This window comes from Gymnodraco acuticeps, unplaced genomic scaffold (genome assembly GCF_902827175.1).
Source record: "Gymnodraco acuticeps unplaced genomic scaffold, fGymAcu1.1, whole genome shotgun sequence".
Lineage (NCBI taxonomy): Eukaryota > Metazoa > Chordata > Actinopteri > Perciformes > Bathydraconidae > Gymnodraco > Gymnodraco acuticeps.
In genome coordinates, this window is record NW_022990838.1 from 788,591 (window position 1) to 808,941 (window position 20,351).

The following is a 20,351-nucleotide window of genomic DNA, read 5'->3' on the forward strand; positions in this document are numbered from 1 at the left end:
TCATCTACTTCCGGGCAAATGTTTTTATTCATTCAATTAAGGAGACATTTCCACTGAAAGGTACATTTCTAGGGTATACATGTACACAGAGTTAGTTTCTTCCCCTATATAAGTTCCCAGTGTTTCCTTCTTGTAATTCCTGGTAAATGAATCCAAAGTGCAGAACGACTAATTATGCAAAAAGGTGGATAGTAGAAACCCATGTGCTTAAAGGGATAGTTCAGAGTGTTTAAAGTGGCGTTGTGTAAGATACTATTTTATATTAAGTGTATTAACTACAGTTGATGGAAGTTGGCACGCCCCCCAGTTTGGAAAAGCAGACAGGAGTACCAGCACAGAAGCTAAGCAATGTACTGCTGTGATTGGAGGAATCAGCAATGCGTATTTAGCCACCTATAAAGTCTGCATCAGTTTAAGTGGAACTGAAGTGTGCTTTTTTTAAAAAGCCACCAGACTCCATTGACAAAATTGATAATAATAAATGTTAAGTCTTAGAACATAAAAGGTTCCTGTTTCAAGTTTATTTGTTTAATTGTGTGACTTTTCCAAAAATGTTTCCGAACCACCCAAGTTATTTTTCCAAGAAAATGTACTAATGTAAAGTGATAAATTGTTCTAAATTTAACGCACACTTAAACTCAGATGTTTTATAAGTGTCTCAACAATTCACCGACTATGGATAAGTACATTATACAGCCCAACTTAAAGAAAAAGAGAACTTTAACAGACAAGGGCACTTATACTTCCCCCAATACCTTAAAAGTAGTTGAACCCTGGATAGCTCTAAACTGAATGAGTTTGTGAGATCATACTGTAGGGGAAGGTGTCGAGATGGACTGTTTAAGGTTAGTAATAGTGAGTCAGACATAGCATCGTCTACGGTTAGTGAGTATGAGACCACATCTACCTAAGATCAAAAGTTAAAATATTTATTAAAAAAAATTAAACAAAAGAAAATGTCATTCTTATAAACAGCAATTACTCTTTCCATTTTATTTCAAAAAAGATATGTCATATGACCTACAAAATAAACCCAAAAAACATGTGCAATCAATGGCATACTCTTCCCTCTGAAGTGACGGCCGTGCAGATGAGCACAGCAGCAGCGACTCCCTCCTTTTTAATATATTTTGTTCCTACTGTAGTTTGGAGTCGGCTCAGCTCAGGACCGGGCTCAACGATTCACAAATACCAGGTTGCTGCATTCAGTAGTATTTTTGTAGTGGTTTTAACAAAGTCCACGCCCCTTCATAACCTTGCTCAGCCTCCTTAAGGCTCCGGCCCTCACCCACCACATCCCTGCAGATCCAACACAGCTGTAGTAGATTTGTTAATCTCCCCCCATCCTACCCACCCTCGCCCAGCAGAGGTCGCTAAGGAGTCACCATGGCTGCCGTCTGTCTGCTCCTGTGTCAATGCTATAACACCTGATCCACTGGCCTCATCTGCACATCTCCAATCTGGGGGCACAAATGAAGAGGAGATCAATACAGGAACTAAAAAGCATTCAACGCTGATGCATTTAATGAAAAAAGCTAGAGAAGGAGAGATTACCTGGACGTGAGGAGGGGCACCAAGGACAAATGTGACTGCACTGGCTATGTCTTCTGCTTTCAAACACTGAAAAGTGGAGAAAAAGAAAGGATTATTGAGGAAAATGAACTTTGTTTTTCTCACTTTGTGAAATGCATCTTGTGACTCTTACTTTCATACTCTCATACACTGCAGCTGCTTTCTCTGGATCGCTGTTGTGATGCCGGAAGGCAAACTCAGTCTCCACTATTCCAGGAGATATACACTGCAGGGGAGGCAAATGCAAGAGGAATTTAGTGCTTACTGCTTCGATGAAAACACACTTTTATAACAGTAAGTTATCAAGCCGAATGACATGACAAGTGTGGGAATAAAACGAAATTCTAGTGATCCATAAGTCTGATCAAAATGGTTGTTCTCTCATGCGTTTATAACAAAAAAACAGGTTAGTACAGCTCTGGAACAAATTAAGAGCCCACTGCAGCATTATCCGTTTCTCTGGTTTTACTATTTATAGGTATGTGTTTGAGTAAAATAAAAATAAATGTATTTGATTTGATAAACTACTGACAACTCTCTGAATTCAACAGACACTGGAATGGAATGGCTGCCATACATGTAGAGATGAGATTTAAGAAAAATGTGGAGTTGTTTCCAGGGCTGTATATCTAAAGTTATTTTTCCACCCATCCTTAAAACAAAAAGGTTTGCTGGAATAATTCTCTATGTTGCTACGTTTTTGTGGGTTTTTCCTCTTTGAAAATGGATGAAAAAGTTGTCAGAATAGCTTTTGTAATCCACTCATTTCGGCCACAATAGTCTTAAGTACACCAGGCGATGAAAGCGTTACAGTGGAGCAGGGTTGATTACAATTCATGTCTTGCTTTTTTAAAACATGGGATGATGTACTCCACCCTGTGGCCACAATTAGTATTTAAAAAAATAACTGAACAAAGGATGTCCATGCCAAACCTTTTTTATTTTCCCACAATTCCACGGATAAAACAAAAAGCTGACTGGCAAACTATTTTCCCCTGACAAAAAAAACGTTTTCCCTCTCTAGCCTCTCAGGGCTTCCATAGCTCACTGCATGTACACTTATTTATGTGATCGCTTATAGGAGCATTATGTTACAGAAGGAACCTGCACTCTGATAACATGTAACTTACTGTGGCCCTGATGTGGGTGTTTGCTTCTCGGAGCTCTTGCCGTATGCCCTCGGTCAAAGCAGTCACAGCGTATTTAGTGGCACAGTAGAAATGCTCATCGGCACTCGCCACCACCCGATGCCCACCCATACTGTAACAGGGAGGAGAAGGTAGGTTAGTATCATATAAAGTACATAGTATCAAAGGGCTTTGCAGGCCCATCACAGTTCCTAAATATAGAAAGTTAAATCAATGAATAGATCTAAATAATTCCACAACAGCATTATAATGAATGATTTGTGAAATTGATTGATTGAATAATGAGTCCAACAGTCCTTCACATTGTTCCAGGTCCAGGCTATCAATGGGCTTTACCTGATACCAGCCATTCACACATTTACTGAGGTTTTTTCAGATGATTACCTTTAACATTTGTTCTTAGATTTAAAGGTGATTATTTATGGCTTACCTGTTAATATTGATGATGTGGCCATCGTCCACATTCCTCTCCTTCATTGATTTGTAAGCCTCACGGGTGCAGATAGACAGAGCCAAGACATTCACCTGAAGGGGAGGGGAAGACAAAAACATTTAATTAATTCAATGCATGTTCCTTTCACTGCCAAAGATATGCTGTGTAAAAGAGAAAACATTAGTAAGTTGATATTATTTACAGATCTTAAAAGGACACTTCCAAAATCTAAAATGTATATTATAATTACCTGTAGACCTATCAATACATCTAGATTGTTGGTTTTTGTGTGAGCTGTCGGCCCCTAGAAGTTTGGCTTTTCTCCGACATTATAGAAGTAGACACTCTGCTTAAAGCTAAAAAAATACATCCAAAAAACTTAGCAGCAATGTCTCGTTCCAGAAATGATGACCCGGTTACTCAAGATAATCCACAGATTGCTTTGAGATGCATTCAGGAACTATTTTCTTTCTAGCAAACTACTGCCACACCATATCATCGCACAGGAGGAGGAAGCAATCGTCCTCTTATGGACAAGAGGCTCTCCTGAACTCACCTAAGCTAGCTAGCATCAGCGCTCAGCTGAGGAGGACACCATTACCGTTTACTTTTTAAGATGTCGCAATCCTATCATACATTAGTTGATACACTCAATTGGCAGTTCTAGAAAGAATTAAAATAGTTTCTGCAAAAAACTGCTCACAACAAAGTCTGTGTATATTGAGTAACATGATCTATGGAAGGACTCCCGATACAAGAGCAGAGTAGCATAGTTGCATTTTAGCAAATCCATTGTCTGGACAGAAAACGTCTCTATGGGGCGATATCATATAACATCTCACACGTTACCAACCAATGCCGATAACAAGCTTTACAGGCAAGTGGCAAAATATGTTTGTTTATTTTAGGGCGAACTGTCCCCTTAAATGTGATTTTTCAATATAAAAAGTGTTATGTGATGATGACAGTGCATGAGTTGAGCTGGTGCTCTCTGGGTCACTGTGTGAGACTGAAGCTGCTCTTCCTGTCCAGCTTGTGTCCTCTAAGCTGCTCCTGTAATGACGCTGATAGACGGGCAGGTTAAAGCCAACGTGGTGGCAAGATAGGGGGGAAGTGACCAAACAAGGTCAGCGTACAGATTAAACACAGGCTAAAAATACACTGCTGTACACATCCATTCAGGCTGCCATGACAACAGATGGACGAGCGTTACAAATGTGGGACTCTGAAGGCGGGGACTTTGGAGCAGGGGGTCCGCAGTGGTCAAGAGCTCAATGAATCAGAATGTAAAGGTCCAAACAAGAGAAATAGTGCTGGCTTTCATTAGTGGGCCTCTCTACAGAGCCGATGAAGCAGCCTCTGTGAGGGGGGGGGGGGGGGGTCTGTGTGCACACATTTCTGCTTTAACTCTTATTCTTTATACAAGCTATACAAACACTTCCACTCAGACTGAGCAACCATTTCAGCTCTTACTTTTGCTTTACTGTTTGAGTAGTGCAACCATAAAATCAATACTACAGCAGAGGAAGAGGATAACTCTAACCATCCCCACTTTAAATGAATATGTTTCTCTCTAGCTTTTTTATTTTCAGCCTACAGCATTTATATTTGTGTTTGTGTCTCAACCCACGTCGATCATGTTCCTCCAGCCCTCCGTCTTTCCGCTGAGAAGCGGCTCGTTGTGGGCCAGTCCGGCATTATTGATGCACACGTCCACGCCCTTGTGTAACGTCTTGATCGCTGAAAACATGGACAGGATCTCCTCCTCGTTGGACAGGTCACACTTGTAAGGGATCAGCGTGCCACTGTAGCCTGCGCTCTGACATTCTGCTGCCAGCTTCTATAAAAACACAAATCAGACACAATGGAATTTGTGAGAGGATAATAAACAATTGATTATCTGGACTGAACAACTGTTAGGTAAGGGCTGGAAATTATTAACCTGCCATTATGAACACCCTACCCACTCTGCATGGAGGACAGGCACTCATCAAACCAACGCCACATCAGTGGAGGGCAAGAAGTAACTTGACAGCATTAGTGTGTTGTTTTACCTTCAAGCTATTTAAAAATGCACTTTAGCTAGCAATATTAAAATATGACCCTGGAGAAGAAGCATGATGGGATGCCTTTTCTTGCTTCGGGATACAGCTGTCCTGTTCCTGCTGCAGAGGAGCAGGCAGCACTCCAACCAGGTCAGCTGGCCAAGCACCAGTCGGTTTGATACAAACTGAGACACACCCCCCTGCCAGGCACAGCTGCACCAGTCACCTGATGTCTCCTTTCGGGTGCCAGTCAGACAGGAGGTGAACAGGGCGGGGCTGCTGGTAGACAGAGAGGATGCACAAGAACTGAAACACTGTCTGTGTGAGCGTCAAACATGGGGCCATACTGAAAATTCCCCCCTCTTCATTTTTAACAACCTGCCCAAAGCTTCCGTTCCAGAAAAATATTTTTGAAAGAATCCTGGGGGCCAAATGAAATCATTGGACAGCCTTGTTACAGCAACAGATACCAGAGAGCATTTGACTGATCTTTGGTCTGGATATAAAGACAATTCTAAAATAATTTGCCTTCCCTAGATTGAAGTTACTGTTGTTATAGTCTTTTGTCTAATCAATAACATTTGAAATGAGCATAAGTACTTATATTGCTTGTGACAGAAGCTGGACATTACAACTTAACTGGTACCTATAAGCTAACATTTAATCTGTTTATTCTTTACTTTTAGTTTACCATTTCAACTGTTTATCTCTTACTACATTCTTTTAGTTGAGTTGGTGGGTTAAGCTAATTTAATTAAATGTATTATCTTCACCCTGGTACCACTATAGTTGGGAATTGCTGACAATATCAACAATAATTCACGCAACGATACAACAAGGGCTTGTCTACATATTTAACCATCAAAGCACTGGGAAATGATGACAGATCATCAAAGCAGCCATAGGAAATATTGAGCGTGTGACCATGGATATAAACAACCAAATTCCTGAGCTAGCTAAATATAAATGTCATGTTGATAAAGTTCACCCCTAGTATGCTTTGTCAGTAAGGTTGGACATTTCCATCACACATGTATATTACTTGGCATACATGCATAATCATAATTTTTTACATGACAATTGAGGATATCCATCTTGACGAGATTATCTAAGGCCCAAAACACATCAAACATTCTTTCACTTGCTTTATTGGCAAGACGAAGCATGTTGTTAAACTAGTGAGTAATCAAACTGCAGCTTATAATTTTGTTGTGGTGCAACTAATCCAAGAGAAGGCATCTGAAACGTAGGGACATCTAGCTGCCAGAAAATGTTGGAAGGATCATCATCAGCTTTATTTAAAGAGACTCTTGGTCCATCAAAAAGTAGCATGTGACACTACAGGTGATCATGTGGGATTATCTGTTAAATGTCTGGCACATGGACACAAGCACTGCAGCCGCTCCTAAAGAACACTTAGCATATGTAAAGCCTGCTGCTTTATAATCACGATGATATTGGATTAAGGGATGACTTTGGCTTTTTTTTCTTAACAAAACCGTAATAAAGCGGATGCATCCTATCTCACACTTAGCAGCGTGCAGATTTCCCAGCTCTCTCTTTAAACTGTTTAACTGGGATTATCCAGAGAGAAGGCATTACCCGAATAAAGCTGTCAAAATTCTGAAACACTTGTTTCATCTGTAATGAGTACAAATCTCCAGCCCGTGTTGTAGAAAGGTGAACCATGCCCTTTAGTCTATTATCTGAAATGTGAAGCTGTGCTCACTGGTCTGCTCAGCTGCAGAGATGCCTTTAGAGTTCAGTATGTGAGCTGAATTTAGACCAATTGTCTGTACTTCACACTCCCCTGAATCCCTGAAGGGAAAGGCTCTGCGGCAGGAAGACAGACAGACTGGTGGAGAGGCTCTTCTTTAATCAGAAAGGAGGTTAACATGAAACGGAAGCCATGCCAGTCACTAGTTAGGGGGGGAGATTGTGTTGTGTTACTGAAGTTTAAGTGGGAGCAGCAGAGCCACCAGGCTGTGATCTTAGTCCGACAACAGGAAGTCTCAGGCTGTGTTTCTGTGTGTGTGTGTGTTTCTGTGTGTGTGTGTGTGTGTGTGTGTGTGTGTGTTCTGGCACCAGCTGTACTGCTATGGCCAGTATGAGGGCTGGTTCTGCCCACGCCCACAGTATGCTAGCCCACAGATAAGCAACCAGGCCAGAACATGCCACAGCAACATAGTTGGCACAGACGTTGTACACACCATTCATTCAGCATCATGAAACTGGATATTTGCAGGTTAGAATAAAGACTAAATGAGCATTGACTCGCCCTTTCTTACCTTGAAATTCTTGATACATTTAGGTGAATGTGGGATGCAGATAACATCAGCAAAACTATATCAAAACACTCTTTCTCCAATTGTTATTTCTCCAGTTGTATTCTTAATACTTCCTAAACAAATGCATCACTAAAACACTTCTGCAACAGTCTCAGACTTGCACAGGGGCACTACTTGTTCTTGCATGTACTGTACAACCTAAAGTAGGGGTGCCCAACCAGTCGATCGCGGGGAGATTCCCAGTCGATCGCGAGATGTGTCTAAAAATAGAACAACAACATTCTGTTTTATCGTTAATGTCCTATAACATAATCTTCCTGTGCCAGAAAAATGCACTGGAACGCATCAAAGCTTTGTGATTGGCCGGCGTGACCCCATGTGTCGGGGCGTGGCAGGTGGGCAGTGGGCACTATTTCGCTGACGTTGTCCAGGAGTGACAGTCCGCACACACACACAACACAGCAATTATGGCAGAAGCAAAAAAGCCCAAAATATATAATTTTCACTCCGAGTGGGAGGATGATTATTTTTGTATCTATTCCAATTCAAAGTCCATCTGTCTCATCTGCAATGCGAGCGTGGCTTTATCGAAGAAGGGTAATTTAGGAGCGGCATTTCAAAACAGTGCACAAACGCTACGAGACGGAATTCCCTCCTAATTCTGCCCTACGCTCCAAAAGGGGAGGGGCCTGAAAGGACAGCTAAATGCACAGCAGTCCATTTTCACCAGGTCAACAACAAGAGCAAGGCTGCTACCAGAGCATCTTATCGTGTCAGTCACGTTCTTGCGAAACACATGAAGTCTTTCAAAGACGGCGAAGTTGTGAAAGAAGCTTTCCTGGAGGCTGCCGATGCGTAATAAAATAACAGTAGCATTTCAACAGGTTTTTGATATGATAAAAACTCAAGTTAGATACCGTTATTAATCAGCTGTATGTTTTAGTTTGTTTGAACTTATTCATTATAATTATTGTACAAAATGGTATAAGAATGCAAACTTAAATTGAGTATAGTCCATCATCAATTCAGGTTAAGAAGCTAGTGTTGCTTGCATCCTATTTTAAAGGCATTTCTTTTTATACTCGACTAAAATGCAACAAAAAAAGAGTTTGATTCTATTAATTTTGTTTTTTTTATTGCACTTTGGCAGCAGATTCCTGTGTAGCTTCAGATCTGAGTTGTATTATTAGTAAGCCTAATTTTAATGGCAAAGAAAGGGTTCAGAGTCTTTTCTTTTTTCCTGTGTCATATGTGGCAGCACTGTTCAATGTTTCTTGAAAACATTACCCACTGTAGTGACGTGTGAATAAACTCCAACTCTGTATCAACAACACTGTTGTGTAACTTCAGTTAAATACTTGTATGTGTGTAGATTAGAAAGAGGTAAGATAAAGGATCTGCAGTATTTTATGAAGTATTAATCATACAAAGGTCAGTTTTATACAAGTAGTGTGTATTTACCTGGTAGTAGGCTGTCAGTAATGGCCTCTCTATTTGGACTGGTAGATCTCGGCAGACTGGCAACTTTAAAAGTAGCTCTCGGTTCAAAAAAGGTTGGGCACCCCTGACCTAAAGCATCATTATGTAACTATTTAACCTTAAAATGTAATGTTGATACCACACTAGCTTGCTATAGGAAGAATGGAGCCTCTGTCAGTCACTTTCTGTTCGCTATTTAACTTTGGTGGGCAGGTTTTACAATATCCTTGGAGAAGAGCGTGAGGATTAACAGCACTAAGTTGATTTCAGGCAACTGGATCATATTTATTACATTTATTTTCTAGTTTCCCCTCTGATGTCCTCCAGCTTCTCTAACCTGGGGGCAAGACACAGACCTAATATCAGGAAGTGCTAAAATGCTTACTCATTTACAGGTTTAGGACTCATTCCTGCACCACCCTATTAACCACAGCGGTGTATAAGAGAAATGCACTTTGAAACTACAGTTGCGCAAAATCACAAAAACACTGAATCATTCCTAATGTTGCTTCAAGCGTGTTTAGTGTCATACTTTTTAAAGACAGGGATAAAAAAAATCCCTCACAATAGTGCTGCTAAATGAGCCTAAAAAACCCACAAAATAAACCTGAAGATAATTGAGGGCAATGTGTACTAGGTGCACAGGAAAGACACACCCAAATCTATCAAATGCACCATCAGAACCCAATCAACAAAAAAGTAAACAAATCATGATATTATGTAATAAAATTGTCTTAATGAAGAATTCTAATTCCGAGTTACATTGTGTAGTTTCTTTCTTTTTTGCTCTTCTGTGGACGACAATTCAAAAGGTTTTACATGTTGCTCGTTACATTCATATAGTTTTGTTCTTGGATGGTTATGAAAGACGGAACACACTGAGCTCCATTCATCAAATAAAATGTGTTTGCTATAACCCAGACAGTCGTGGTAAGAGCAACACGGAAAGATAAAAAAAACCTTACCAATGATGTTACAACAGGTCATAAAGCTTTCACATGTTACAGTAATGGGTACAAACGCCCACGCAGCGCTCTCAGACACATGTTTACATGCCTACATGGTCATATTCACGGCCAGTAAACCCTGCAGGGGGCTGTTATATAAGCACTACAATACATGGGGCATCATTGTCCCACACCACGTTCATCAATCATTCACCCACTCACGTGGAACTGGTGTAAATGGACCAGCAAAACAAGTCGCTGGGAGAGGAGAGGAAAGAGATACAAATACAGATGGCAAACCGCTAAAGGCAGACAAGCTCTAAGTGGTGAGCCAGATCAATAGCACCAGGCAGCAGGCATGAGCAGAGAGAGCTGAGGAATTAGATTAGTCTCAGGTTGACTCAGGAAGACTCACAGATAAAAGATGGATTGTGTTATAGGCCATGTTGCCTTCTCTAATGCTCTGAAAAGACCGGCAGGTGGTCAAAAAGGTCTCAAAAGATGTAATGCAGCCATAATTAGGCCAAAAAAAACGCACCCCTCTTAATTCCTTCCTGTTCCATTTTTTAAGTACCTGTGACACACAAAACCATTTTGCCTGTCACAAAGAATGTTCATCCTCATTACTGAGACTGTTGACCAGTGATAACAAAAAGTGTGCAGCAGGAGGGAGGAACAGAGGGAGGGTTGGCAGCAGAGTGTGAAACAGAAGAAGAGTGAGAAAGCTAAACCTAAAGCTGATCAAAATGCATTCAGATTTCTTTATGTTTTACTCTATAAGAAGGAGCAGAATGGCAGCACGTGATGGGTCCTGCAAGTGAGGAAAAATCCAACAAATACATGAATTCATATAAGACTTATTGGATGATTTTATTCTCATTGAAATGTAAAATGAAGAAAGCCATGAACCAGAGAGCCAAACACATTCTTCTTTTATTGATTTATTTTTGTTCTCTGAGGAACACACCCAGTACTGACACTTTATTCCTCTAAACCAGGGGTGTCAAACTCAATTTCATCACCGGCCACATCAGCATTTTGGTTGCACTCAAAGGGCCGGTTGTAACCCTAAGACTATATGAAAATACATATGTAAATATTTAATATAAACGTATGTATTATATGACATTATTGCCTCTGCATTGGATCATTATCGGACAGGGTAATAACTTCATAATTAACTACGTCTGAAAGCAGAAGTCTAGGGCAAATCATTGGAAGTCTCTCCAGTGAGAATGTCACAAAATTATTTTATTTTTTTAAAACCAAATTCTGGAAAAAAAAGCGAAAATGTAAAAAAAAAGTGAAATTTTGAAGAAAGAAAAGTCAAATTCTGAAAAAATAAAATAAAATAAAAAATATCCTATTTGAGATGCATTGTGGGACATGTAGTTCATGGGCAACGTGCTTCTGTATTTCATCATGCAACCGTATAATAAACGTATTATATTCTTTCAGAGCTCTTGTGGGGCCGCATTAAATGAAGTCGTGGGCCGGATTTGGCCCCCGGGACTTGAGTTTGACAACCCTGCTCTAAACCCTATCATTCATTAGCTGAACTACTATTGTGGAAAATAAAATTAGACTTCACAGAGAGTGTGGGGTCAAAGGTGAAAGTAGGCTGTATAATAGCATTGCGGCAGGGAAGAAGGGATAGATGTGCATTATCTCCTTTTCACAGACTGAAAAAACAAAAAAAAGGTCTAAAGGTTGGACAGGGCGTTTTTTTACAACAACTTCAAAACAGTCCGAATAAGACAAAGAGATAATGCTCTTTGTTTGAAACTACACTGATTGACAGACCTCTCTGGAGTTCCAATCAAGCCCTAAGCCATAAACCTAAAAGCCTGTGCCTGTCGATGAGTAATTGAGAAACAATGTTGGGTACGGAGTTCTGCAAATGAAAACGGCTTTCATAACCTCGATAGACTGAAGACACTTGTGTTGTGTTGTGCCTTGTGTTGTGTAACAGACTGGTGGAACCAGTGTGGTGACATTTGATTTCCCAAGTAATACAAATCAACAAGAGGCAGCAGCACATGTTTATTTCTAAAAACACAGAGAACAGAGTGAGGATGGCATAACCAACATTCAATGCTAGATGAACTAGAGAGCAGCCTTTTGTTACTTATCCACATGGGCATCATATGATAAGAAATGACTCTCCAGTTGTCTTGTTTGTATTTGAAACATGCAAAGGGGTGAACCCTCACTGTTGTGAACCAGCATGCGTCACGGCTTTCTCTCATGTGATGAGTTATTTCTGCACCTGATGTCAGCCGCTGGAACAACTTTGCTCTGGCCGCAGGTCTGGGGGCAGCCCTGACACTAGCTTTGAGCCACATCATTATGCATGCTACGTTTTTGACAACAAAAAGAGACATAGGAGAGCTTCATGGAGACAGCGTTGATCAGAAGCTTCAAAAAGAAAAACCTTTCAAACTGGGCCAGTCGGAGCTTTGTCTATTCAGCATTTGAGCTTAGAATAGCCATAAAATGTTTCCAAAAACTCCCAGCAACAAATCCCATTTGGACGCTGTTGAATCAAAAACAATACAATTTGCATTCTTTCTCATCAACCCCCTAATTTTTGGAAACACTGAACTAAAGTTGTCTCTGTTTCTGTGTTGTAGAATATTAACTGTTTTCAACACAGAGTGCTCTCTTTCGCACTCTGCAACAAATATACTTTCAATAACAAGTGCTGGCCTGCTTCTGCAGTTGCACTTAGCATTTACGTGAAGTCCTCCCCCCTTACACATTGGCGAAAAGACAACCTCACTATAGACTGTAAACGCAGAGAAGAAGTTTCCAGAAAGTCTTCAACAGGACAGGACAGGAAGCTCCCCACCGATCATAGCAGGAGGCCCGCGGAGAGAACATCACTGCCAGTAAAACCTTACACCTTGAAAGATGATAAGCTCAGAGAGGACAGTGGGTGGGTGGGGGTGCCGGCTGAATGGCTCTGTGGGGTCACTGAGCTGTCCAGACCAATCACGTTTATCTGTAGAAGTAATTTAAAACAATCCTGACATAAGCGATGAGAAGACATTTAAAAAGGGAGGGTTCAGATTGTTTGACAATGGGGTTGTTTGAGGTACTTGTCTATGGTCAGTGTAAAAGCAATGTGCTGCTAGGTAGATGGGGCCAACAATAAAACTTGTTTTAGCCACCTAAAAAAGAAAAATCAATATCAGTTTACAAGTTCGATATTTTTATAATATTCTCACCTCTTAACTGCGTCCTCAAGCAGCCCTTACCAACAAGGAACTGAATCGCTAACGCTCTTTTTCACGCCACCAGACTCCATTGTTAAAAACTTGGATTTTACGTTGCAGAAAGCACGATTGGCTGGTCACCAAGAAAGTAGAAAGTGGATCAAATTACTACACTGGCTAACTGTTTTCAAATACTACTGTTTAGAAAGCATTTGGAATACATTTCTGACCTTTTGCTACTTTGTTAACTAATCGGATAATTGAAATTAACGTCCATAAAACTGGATGCAAAGTAGGCTGTAGACTTCAGTTTGTGCCGGCTGCCTTTTAATATGTGTTTCTTAGACTGCACTGTCACACTATTATATTTTACTGTGGTATTCTTTAGGCTCCTTAATGCATTTTAAATGTCCTTTTGTTATGTTCTTTTACTTTGTCTTAATGACGTTGATGCTTTTTACTATTTTATTATGTAAAGCACTTTGAATGGCCTTGTTGTTGAAAGGTTGAATCGTACTGAGGTCAGTTTTCTTTGCACACTCAATAAAAAAAAACGGATTCTCTATTAGCATTTCATCAGAAATCTGTTTCAAATATGCGCGAGAAATCCATACCCTGAAAACAATTGAGCCTACTGCTTTGGACTGATCCATACATGCTGTCATGTGTTGCGTTGGTGAGAAGGTCTCTTCTCTTGGGGGCAGGATCCTTGGAAACATGATGGATTATTAGTTAGGTATAAGTCTTTGTCAGCTTACAGCTCAAGTGGAAAACGTACAGTCAGGAAAAAGCTTTTCTGCATGGGTAAGACAGAAGCTGAGCAGAAAAAAGCTGCGAGGTAACTTGATGAGCTCAGGAGAAAATTGACAGGGGAAATAAAACCGCAACTGGAGAGGTGAAGACAGCAGTGCTGTAATTTCTCCTTAAGTCGATGGCAAGAAGTACAGCAAGGATCACGATGTTAAAACATAAAGAGAGGACTGTTTGTTCTGTATTTGAGGCTAAATAGGATTTTTAGAACTAGCCAACTCTTTATTTATTTCAAAACAGGGCGCAGATTAAAGGAGAGGCAGTGAGACAAACAGAGTAAAGTTGTCTGACCTGACCCACTTCAAATCCTTTTTGGACTGAAATCTATTCACTGTGAAACAGCCCCTTCTGACACAACCGACAGATAAGGGTGAGACAGTGTCAGATTTGCAGACAGAGAGAAACTGATTGCCTTTTATTGTGTCACCTCAGCGTTTGAAGCATGACTGAGCACCTTTTACCTCCCCCCCGAATTGGGCACCAAAAGTCAGCCAAGGTCCTAAATTAACCTCCTGGCTCCCCTGCCGTGCCAAGGGCTTCAAGTTTTCATTTAGAATTCACTCGCTTACATAAAAGATGCTTAGGCAAGCCAAAACACAAAGTGGAGAGGCTGCAGTAACAGGCAACCAATGACTGTTTGATATAAGCCAGTCAAAATAAAAAAAGGTACAAAACTGAAACTGAATATAATCAATGTATTCAAATGTTACTGTCTCAAAAAGCTATTTGCATCGACTGTCAAGATTTGAAAAAAAAGGGAAAAAAAGAACGAAAACAACAATAATCTGTCTATCACTCCGGGTTTGAGTTTTCTTATCCATAATTAATAATCTTCTTTGGACATAATTTAAGCAGAACACTTTGCAAACGTGTGCCAACACATCTGAAAACCCCACAATTGATGTTTTCTAAATGTATCTCATCTAAAAATGAAGTAGCTAAAGCTTTGAATTTTGATGGATGCCTCTATTGTAAGTTGCCTCAAAAGCATGTCAGTTTCCCTTTAGCAGTTAACAATTCTCTTAAAATACAAATATATGTATTTATTATAAAGGAGCAGATGGTCCTTCTGCATTAAGCCTGAGCTGAAACAAATATGACAACTTGCAGCATGGACAAAAAAGTAATCTGTCCTGTACTGAATAGATTTCAAATGAATGCCTGTTTGATACATTGGATCCTTCAGAAAAAAGCCATGCAGAGACTGGAGGCAACCATTTTATTGATCTCCAGTGAACAATGAGGAATCAGGATTTTTTTCCAGCCTGAATACTGTTGGACTCAAACCGTACATTCCAGGAATCATTGAGTGCATAGGCAACCATTGAATTGGATTGATTATGTGACAAACCCAACCCCATCCCCACCTCGGCCTCTCTCCCTCCCCCCCCCAGAGCAGCACTGACACTAATCTGTACATCAGCCCTGACCTGCATGAAATGGAAAAACATAAAAGAGCAATTTACGGATATCTTCTAAGGTCTATATGCTAAATGAAACGTATAAGACCAGGTTATGGAAGATTAACACAGAAAATGCTTTTATACATTTCAATAACACAACAAGTGTCATTTGTGAACTCAAGTGAAAAGAACACATATTAAATCCCTTGTATCTAAATTCATAACAGCATTATGTCACTTCTCTACCAAATTTGGTAAAAGAAAACAAATGAAGAGAAGTCTTAAAATCTTATATTTGTGTTTTAAATGAGGGAACATTTAATAGGTTGTGGCGATCATCAACTGGAGTTATATTCCCATAACAGTGTATTTATTCCTGCATCACCTTGTGCCAGGTAAGCAGATATAATAAAGCCAACATATGGGCTATGTGGGCGAAAAAAAAGAAGCATGATCAGCCAGTAACTAGATGTCCTCTTTTACAGAGTCAGATATAGGCTACAGAGAATATAAGATCCAAATGATATGGCAGAATGAATAAAACCTGCATCCATATAGTTATATTATTCTCTTCCTCTGTTTGCCGGTGATGGATGATATTTGCCTACATAACTTAAGCAATTATTCAACTGTGCAATACTCTGCATTAATTACTTAACTGCATTACTCACAGCACTTTGGAGAGCACCACTTGGCATTGTTACTGTATTACACTGTACTTTTTAATCATCCGCTTTTTGCCAATAGTATTAGCCCCAAAGACTACTGTGTATACTGTATATTGTAATAGTTATAATATACAACTTCCAACCGTGGAAGAAATTAAGCATTTCTGACTCTGGTTTTACCACTAAATTCTAATTCTGCATTGCCTGTTTCTTGTAAAGAAAATGTGCACACACACGGCTCTCAATGGCACAGTTTTAGAAAGCACTGTCCTATGTTCAGAGGCCACTTCTAAACCTTTATATAACCATTGAGAATACATTGTGTGAAGAGAATTTATCTTCCAGCGACATAAAAGCTTCTTCCACTTCCACTCTTTAACGGCTTCACAAGAGTTAATGAGAAGCTGTGCTGCTGCTACTTGGCCGCGTCCCCGTCCTCTCCATTCCTGTACAGAGCCCATGGTGACCACACGTCTCCCTTTAGCCCCCCCCCTTGCCAACTCTAGTCTCACAGACAACAAAACAATACTGCAGCCAGCCACAACTCTACACTTTCTGCGTGACTCGTTTGAACAGAAAAAAACTCAAATATATAAATATCTCTCTTTCATTATCGAGTCTTCTTTGGGTGTTACAATTGCTGTTGGACAATATTGACAGTGAAAGTTAAGAAATGAACACCAAAGAGAGGTCAAGAACAATCGCTTCGTGATGGACACTTGCATCACCCCACTAGCAGCATGCCAGGTTTGGCACAGCTACAGCAAGAACCCAGTTTACATTGCAGAGAGTACAATACGAGCTTTGTCCCTCTACTCACACAGACAGCTCTCTGAGGTCTTGTATAAGTGATGAAATGTTTCACAGAATGGGAGATATAGAAACCTGTCACTGATATCATTCCCTAGTGTGGCCAAATGTATGAATCTAAGCTTTGGTAAGTCTATAATAAGGAATGGTTACCAATGCTGCCAGCTGTTTGTATCATGTAAAAAGGTACTATGAAGATTTGAAACGGTGTGACCTTGTTTCAGTCGTGCACAAGTCGCTGACAGGGGCTGAAGCAAGCTGCTGCAGTTAACTATTGACCGGAGAGGCCATGTGACCTGAGCATGAATGGAGTGAGGCGATCTATTGCACAATTTACAATTACTGTATGGGCATGGGTGTGTGTGTGTCAAGGTAGTGAACATTCTTGCATGATAAAAAAAATCAAGATCTAAATTAATCATGAGAATTTTTTCCTTAAAAACACTAGAAAGAGAAACTTGGAAATGAGTTACTCGCCTGCTTGTAATTTGTGCTTACACCACACCATCAGAGTTCCTGAAACTGATGTTACTCCTTTTGCCAACTATGTTACTGCAAACTGTAAACAGAGCAACAGCATAAACGGGTATAACAGCCACACTACTGTATAGCGTCATATTTACATTCGATGTAAGAAAATATTGGAATTTATGACTGCTACCATAAAATATAGCCTGTGGTGTATTATTTAAAGTAGTTAAACATGTTGTGTGAGGTGAACAAATACAGTACAACATTTTAACATTCAACAACCACAGGCCTGCCAAGCTACAGTTTTTAGGCTTTAAGGAAATACATTAGCTGTCTAAAGGTGGCCACCACAGTGCTGTAGGCTTGGACATGTGTGGACTAAGGCTTAATTATTGGCTGAAAGATAAGCAAGGTGCAGTGCCTTATGGCTTATGGTTAGGCAAGAGTAAGAGGGGTGGGCCCAGACACCTGCCTTTCAGGTGATATTTTTTAATTACAGCTATAAATTAACTGGTTCAATATGCGTTTGAAAAATGCACAAGCAGTTGAAAGATATTAAACACCGGCGCCAATTACATTGTTGCAATGAGAGCAGGAATTGTAATGGGTGTTGACTGATCATACTGGGAGAGATTTAAGTTCTGTATTATGCAGCTATTTGAGCATCGACCTAAAAATGTAAATGTTATATGGTTCATATAATAACCTTTGTTTCAAACCACATCAGAAATGAATGTTTCTGTACAAAGCAGGGCTGAATGATTTGGAAAAAAACTAACTAATTTGCAGTTACTTTTACTGGTATTGAAAATGCGAGATGATTCATGCAATTGAAGGAAATTATCTTATAATTTTTGCATGATTATTTTCTGTTGGATCTATAGCATACAATTTGCAGGCCAGGGCGTTTCTGCATCACCACAATTTATTCTTCAGAATGGTATTTTGACAAATGATAAATACATGGTTTAGCCCTAGAATGGAGGACATATAACACTGTGATTTATATGGCATGGGTCTTTTTTAACGGAACTTTTTTTTGTTGGCAGTCAGTTTAGAGTAGACCCTGAAAACTATAATCCGGAAAGACATTCTTAAGTGCACTAGTCAACATTTTAATGACAGTGTCCCACAACACTGGGGACACCCTGAGTCTCCAGAAGACCCATGGGCGTCCACTGAAATCTCTTTGGAAACTGCAGTGAGGTCATTAGATTCTTCCGGAACTAACAGTTTGTTACGGTCACACTGGCAGTGGATGCAGGATGACAGGGTGAGCCACCAGCTACTGTCCTACAGAATGGTCAGTGGTTATCAGGTATCTCCCTAGCTGAAGTATCATACTGAATCCCTGCTGACCTCTGACCTTTCTGGAGAAGGTCAACCAAAAGCCAGAGATTCTATTCAGCAAGGGTTAATAATGGACAGTGTTAATGCTGCATTGTAATGTGGTGGGAGATAAGCAAGTTAAGGAGCATCACATTTGCCTTCACAGATTGTTTAGTTAAAATTCGGGGTACATTAATATCTCTGTAATATCTATATGGTACATCGATAACAAAAAGCTATGGGGATTTAGCTGATTTATACCTATTATGATGGGATCGTTTAAAGAGTCCATAGTTGTTTTGTGATTCATTCAAATATGCTATCCTTGCCATTCTGTTCTGATTAATAGGGTACTTTATCTTGAAAGGAATTTGTTAACGTTACAGGTCTATCATTAACGCAACATAATACCTGACATGTTATTTTTAACGCCTGCCTTGCCTAACGTCACAAACAGAACACGTCCATAGTGCTTTACCTTTGGGGCTAATGGTTTCTAGCTGAAGTTGTAAGCTACTGTTAGTGAACAGTTAATATTAGTTAGCTAGTTTGTTGTTGCTAGCTTGTTTCATGAGTAGCATAGACCATTCGCCGGCGGCTTTAAATTATATTAAATTAAATGATTACCTCTATTTTGTCGACATTCCTGGCACAGCCGACCACCCTCATGCCCTGCTGGACCAGTGCCCGGGCCACCGCCGCTCCGATGCCCACCGAGGCTCCGGTCACCAGGGCCACTCTGCCTTTCCAGCGCTCCATCTCCTCTGTCTACACCGGTAGTGTACGCGAAACAACAGCTGCTGTGCTGCTCCTCTGGCTGATTGGTTCACACTGTCAACGTCGCAGATATTACTGTTATGTGCGATATCTTCAAAGTGAGGATGCAGCAGTTCGAGCCTCCTGTCTGTGCAGCATCCAGGACAGCGGTGGGCAGTGTGCCTGAGACCGGATCCATGCGCTCCTCTGGATAAAATATGAAGAGCAGTGGCGTGAGTAAATGTTTGGTTCACTTCACCTCCCACTTTATTTTCAGCCCCGTAGGCTGTGGGGGGTGGGGGGTAGATCTACCGCCGCCTGCTGGGGAAATACTGAAATAACTCGCATGATACCTTCGAGTGTTTGGTCGGGGAATATTCCAAAACAACAAAAGTAAGATAAGTTGTATTCAGAGGTGGGAGAGGAGTTCCGAACTTGATCTTAACACAAAAAACTAGTACTCTTTTACAAGTAAGTGTACTGCATTCAAATTATACTCAAGTAAAGTACAAAAGTACTGGCATCAAAATACACTTAAATTACCAAAAGTACTCATGCAGATTGACCCATTTCAAAATCATATATATTATAAATGATTATAATTATTGATGTTTCAAAAATGATTATCACAGCTGGTAAAGGTGGAACTAATTTGAATTACTTAATGTACAGCTGGGTAGCATGTGAATGTAATGTAATTATTCCATATCAGCAAAGTAACTAAAGTACAAAGTATCATACAATGGAAATACTCAAGTAAAGTACCTCAGAATTGTACACCACTGGTTGTATTAATAGCATCATCAAAATAGTAATGTTATCAATATATATTCATATGGAAGTATTTACTTCTATTTACACAGTGGATCATAAAGATATACACATGATCTGAAGCCTCACATATTTTCAATCAGTGAGAGTAACGTTTATATTCTGAGTATTTGATTATTTAGGAATAGCAAAAATGCTACAGA

General features: G+C 40.1%; 1 protein-coding gene across 1 annotated transcript; it reads right to left on the reverse strand.

Annotated features, from left to right (window-relative positions):
• Window positions 1–8: 8 nt before the first annotated feature.
• On the reverse strand, window positions 9–19,624 carry dhrs11a (dehydrogenase/reductase (SDR family) member 11a). The gene is made up of 7 exons (XM_034232994.1): window positions 19,249–19,624; window positions 4,784–4,993; window positions 3,151–3,245; window positions 2,703–2,832; window positions 1,706–1,798; window positions 1,555–1,620; window positions 9–1,460 (listed from the first exon to the last, which is right to left on the reverse strand). The coding sequence occupies exons 1-7, from the start codon at window positions 19,378–19,380 to the stop codon at window positions 1,419–1,421; spliced, it is 768 nt and encodes a 255-aa protein (XP_034088885.1). The 5' UTR covers window positions 19,381–19,624; the 3' UTR covers window positions 9–1,418.
• Between the last annotated feature and the right edge of the window lie 727 nt (window positions 19,625–20,351).

Excerpts from the sequence above, each read along its gene's own strand:
- dhrs11a (XM_034232994.1), bottom strand. The coding sequence starts at position 19,380 with ATGGAGCGCTGGAAAGGCAGAGTGGCCCTGGTGACCGGAGCCTCGGTG. Across the intron at positions 3,246-4,783 it reads GCTGGAGGAACATGATCGAC|GTGAATGTCTTGGCTCTGTC; the intron begins GTGGGTTGAGAC and ends CCTCCCCTTCAG. Across the intron at positions 1,621-1,705 it reads CAGTGTATGAGAGTATGAAA|TGTTTGAAAGCAGAAGACAT; the intron begins GTAAGAGTCACA and ends TCCACTTTTCAG.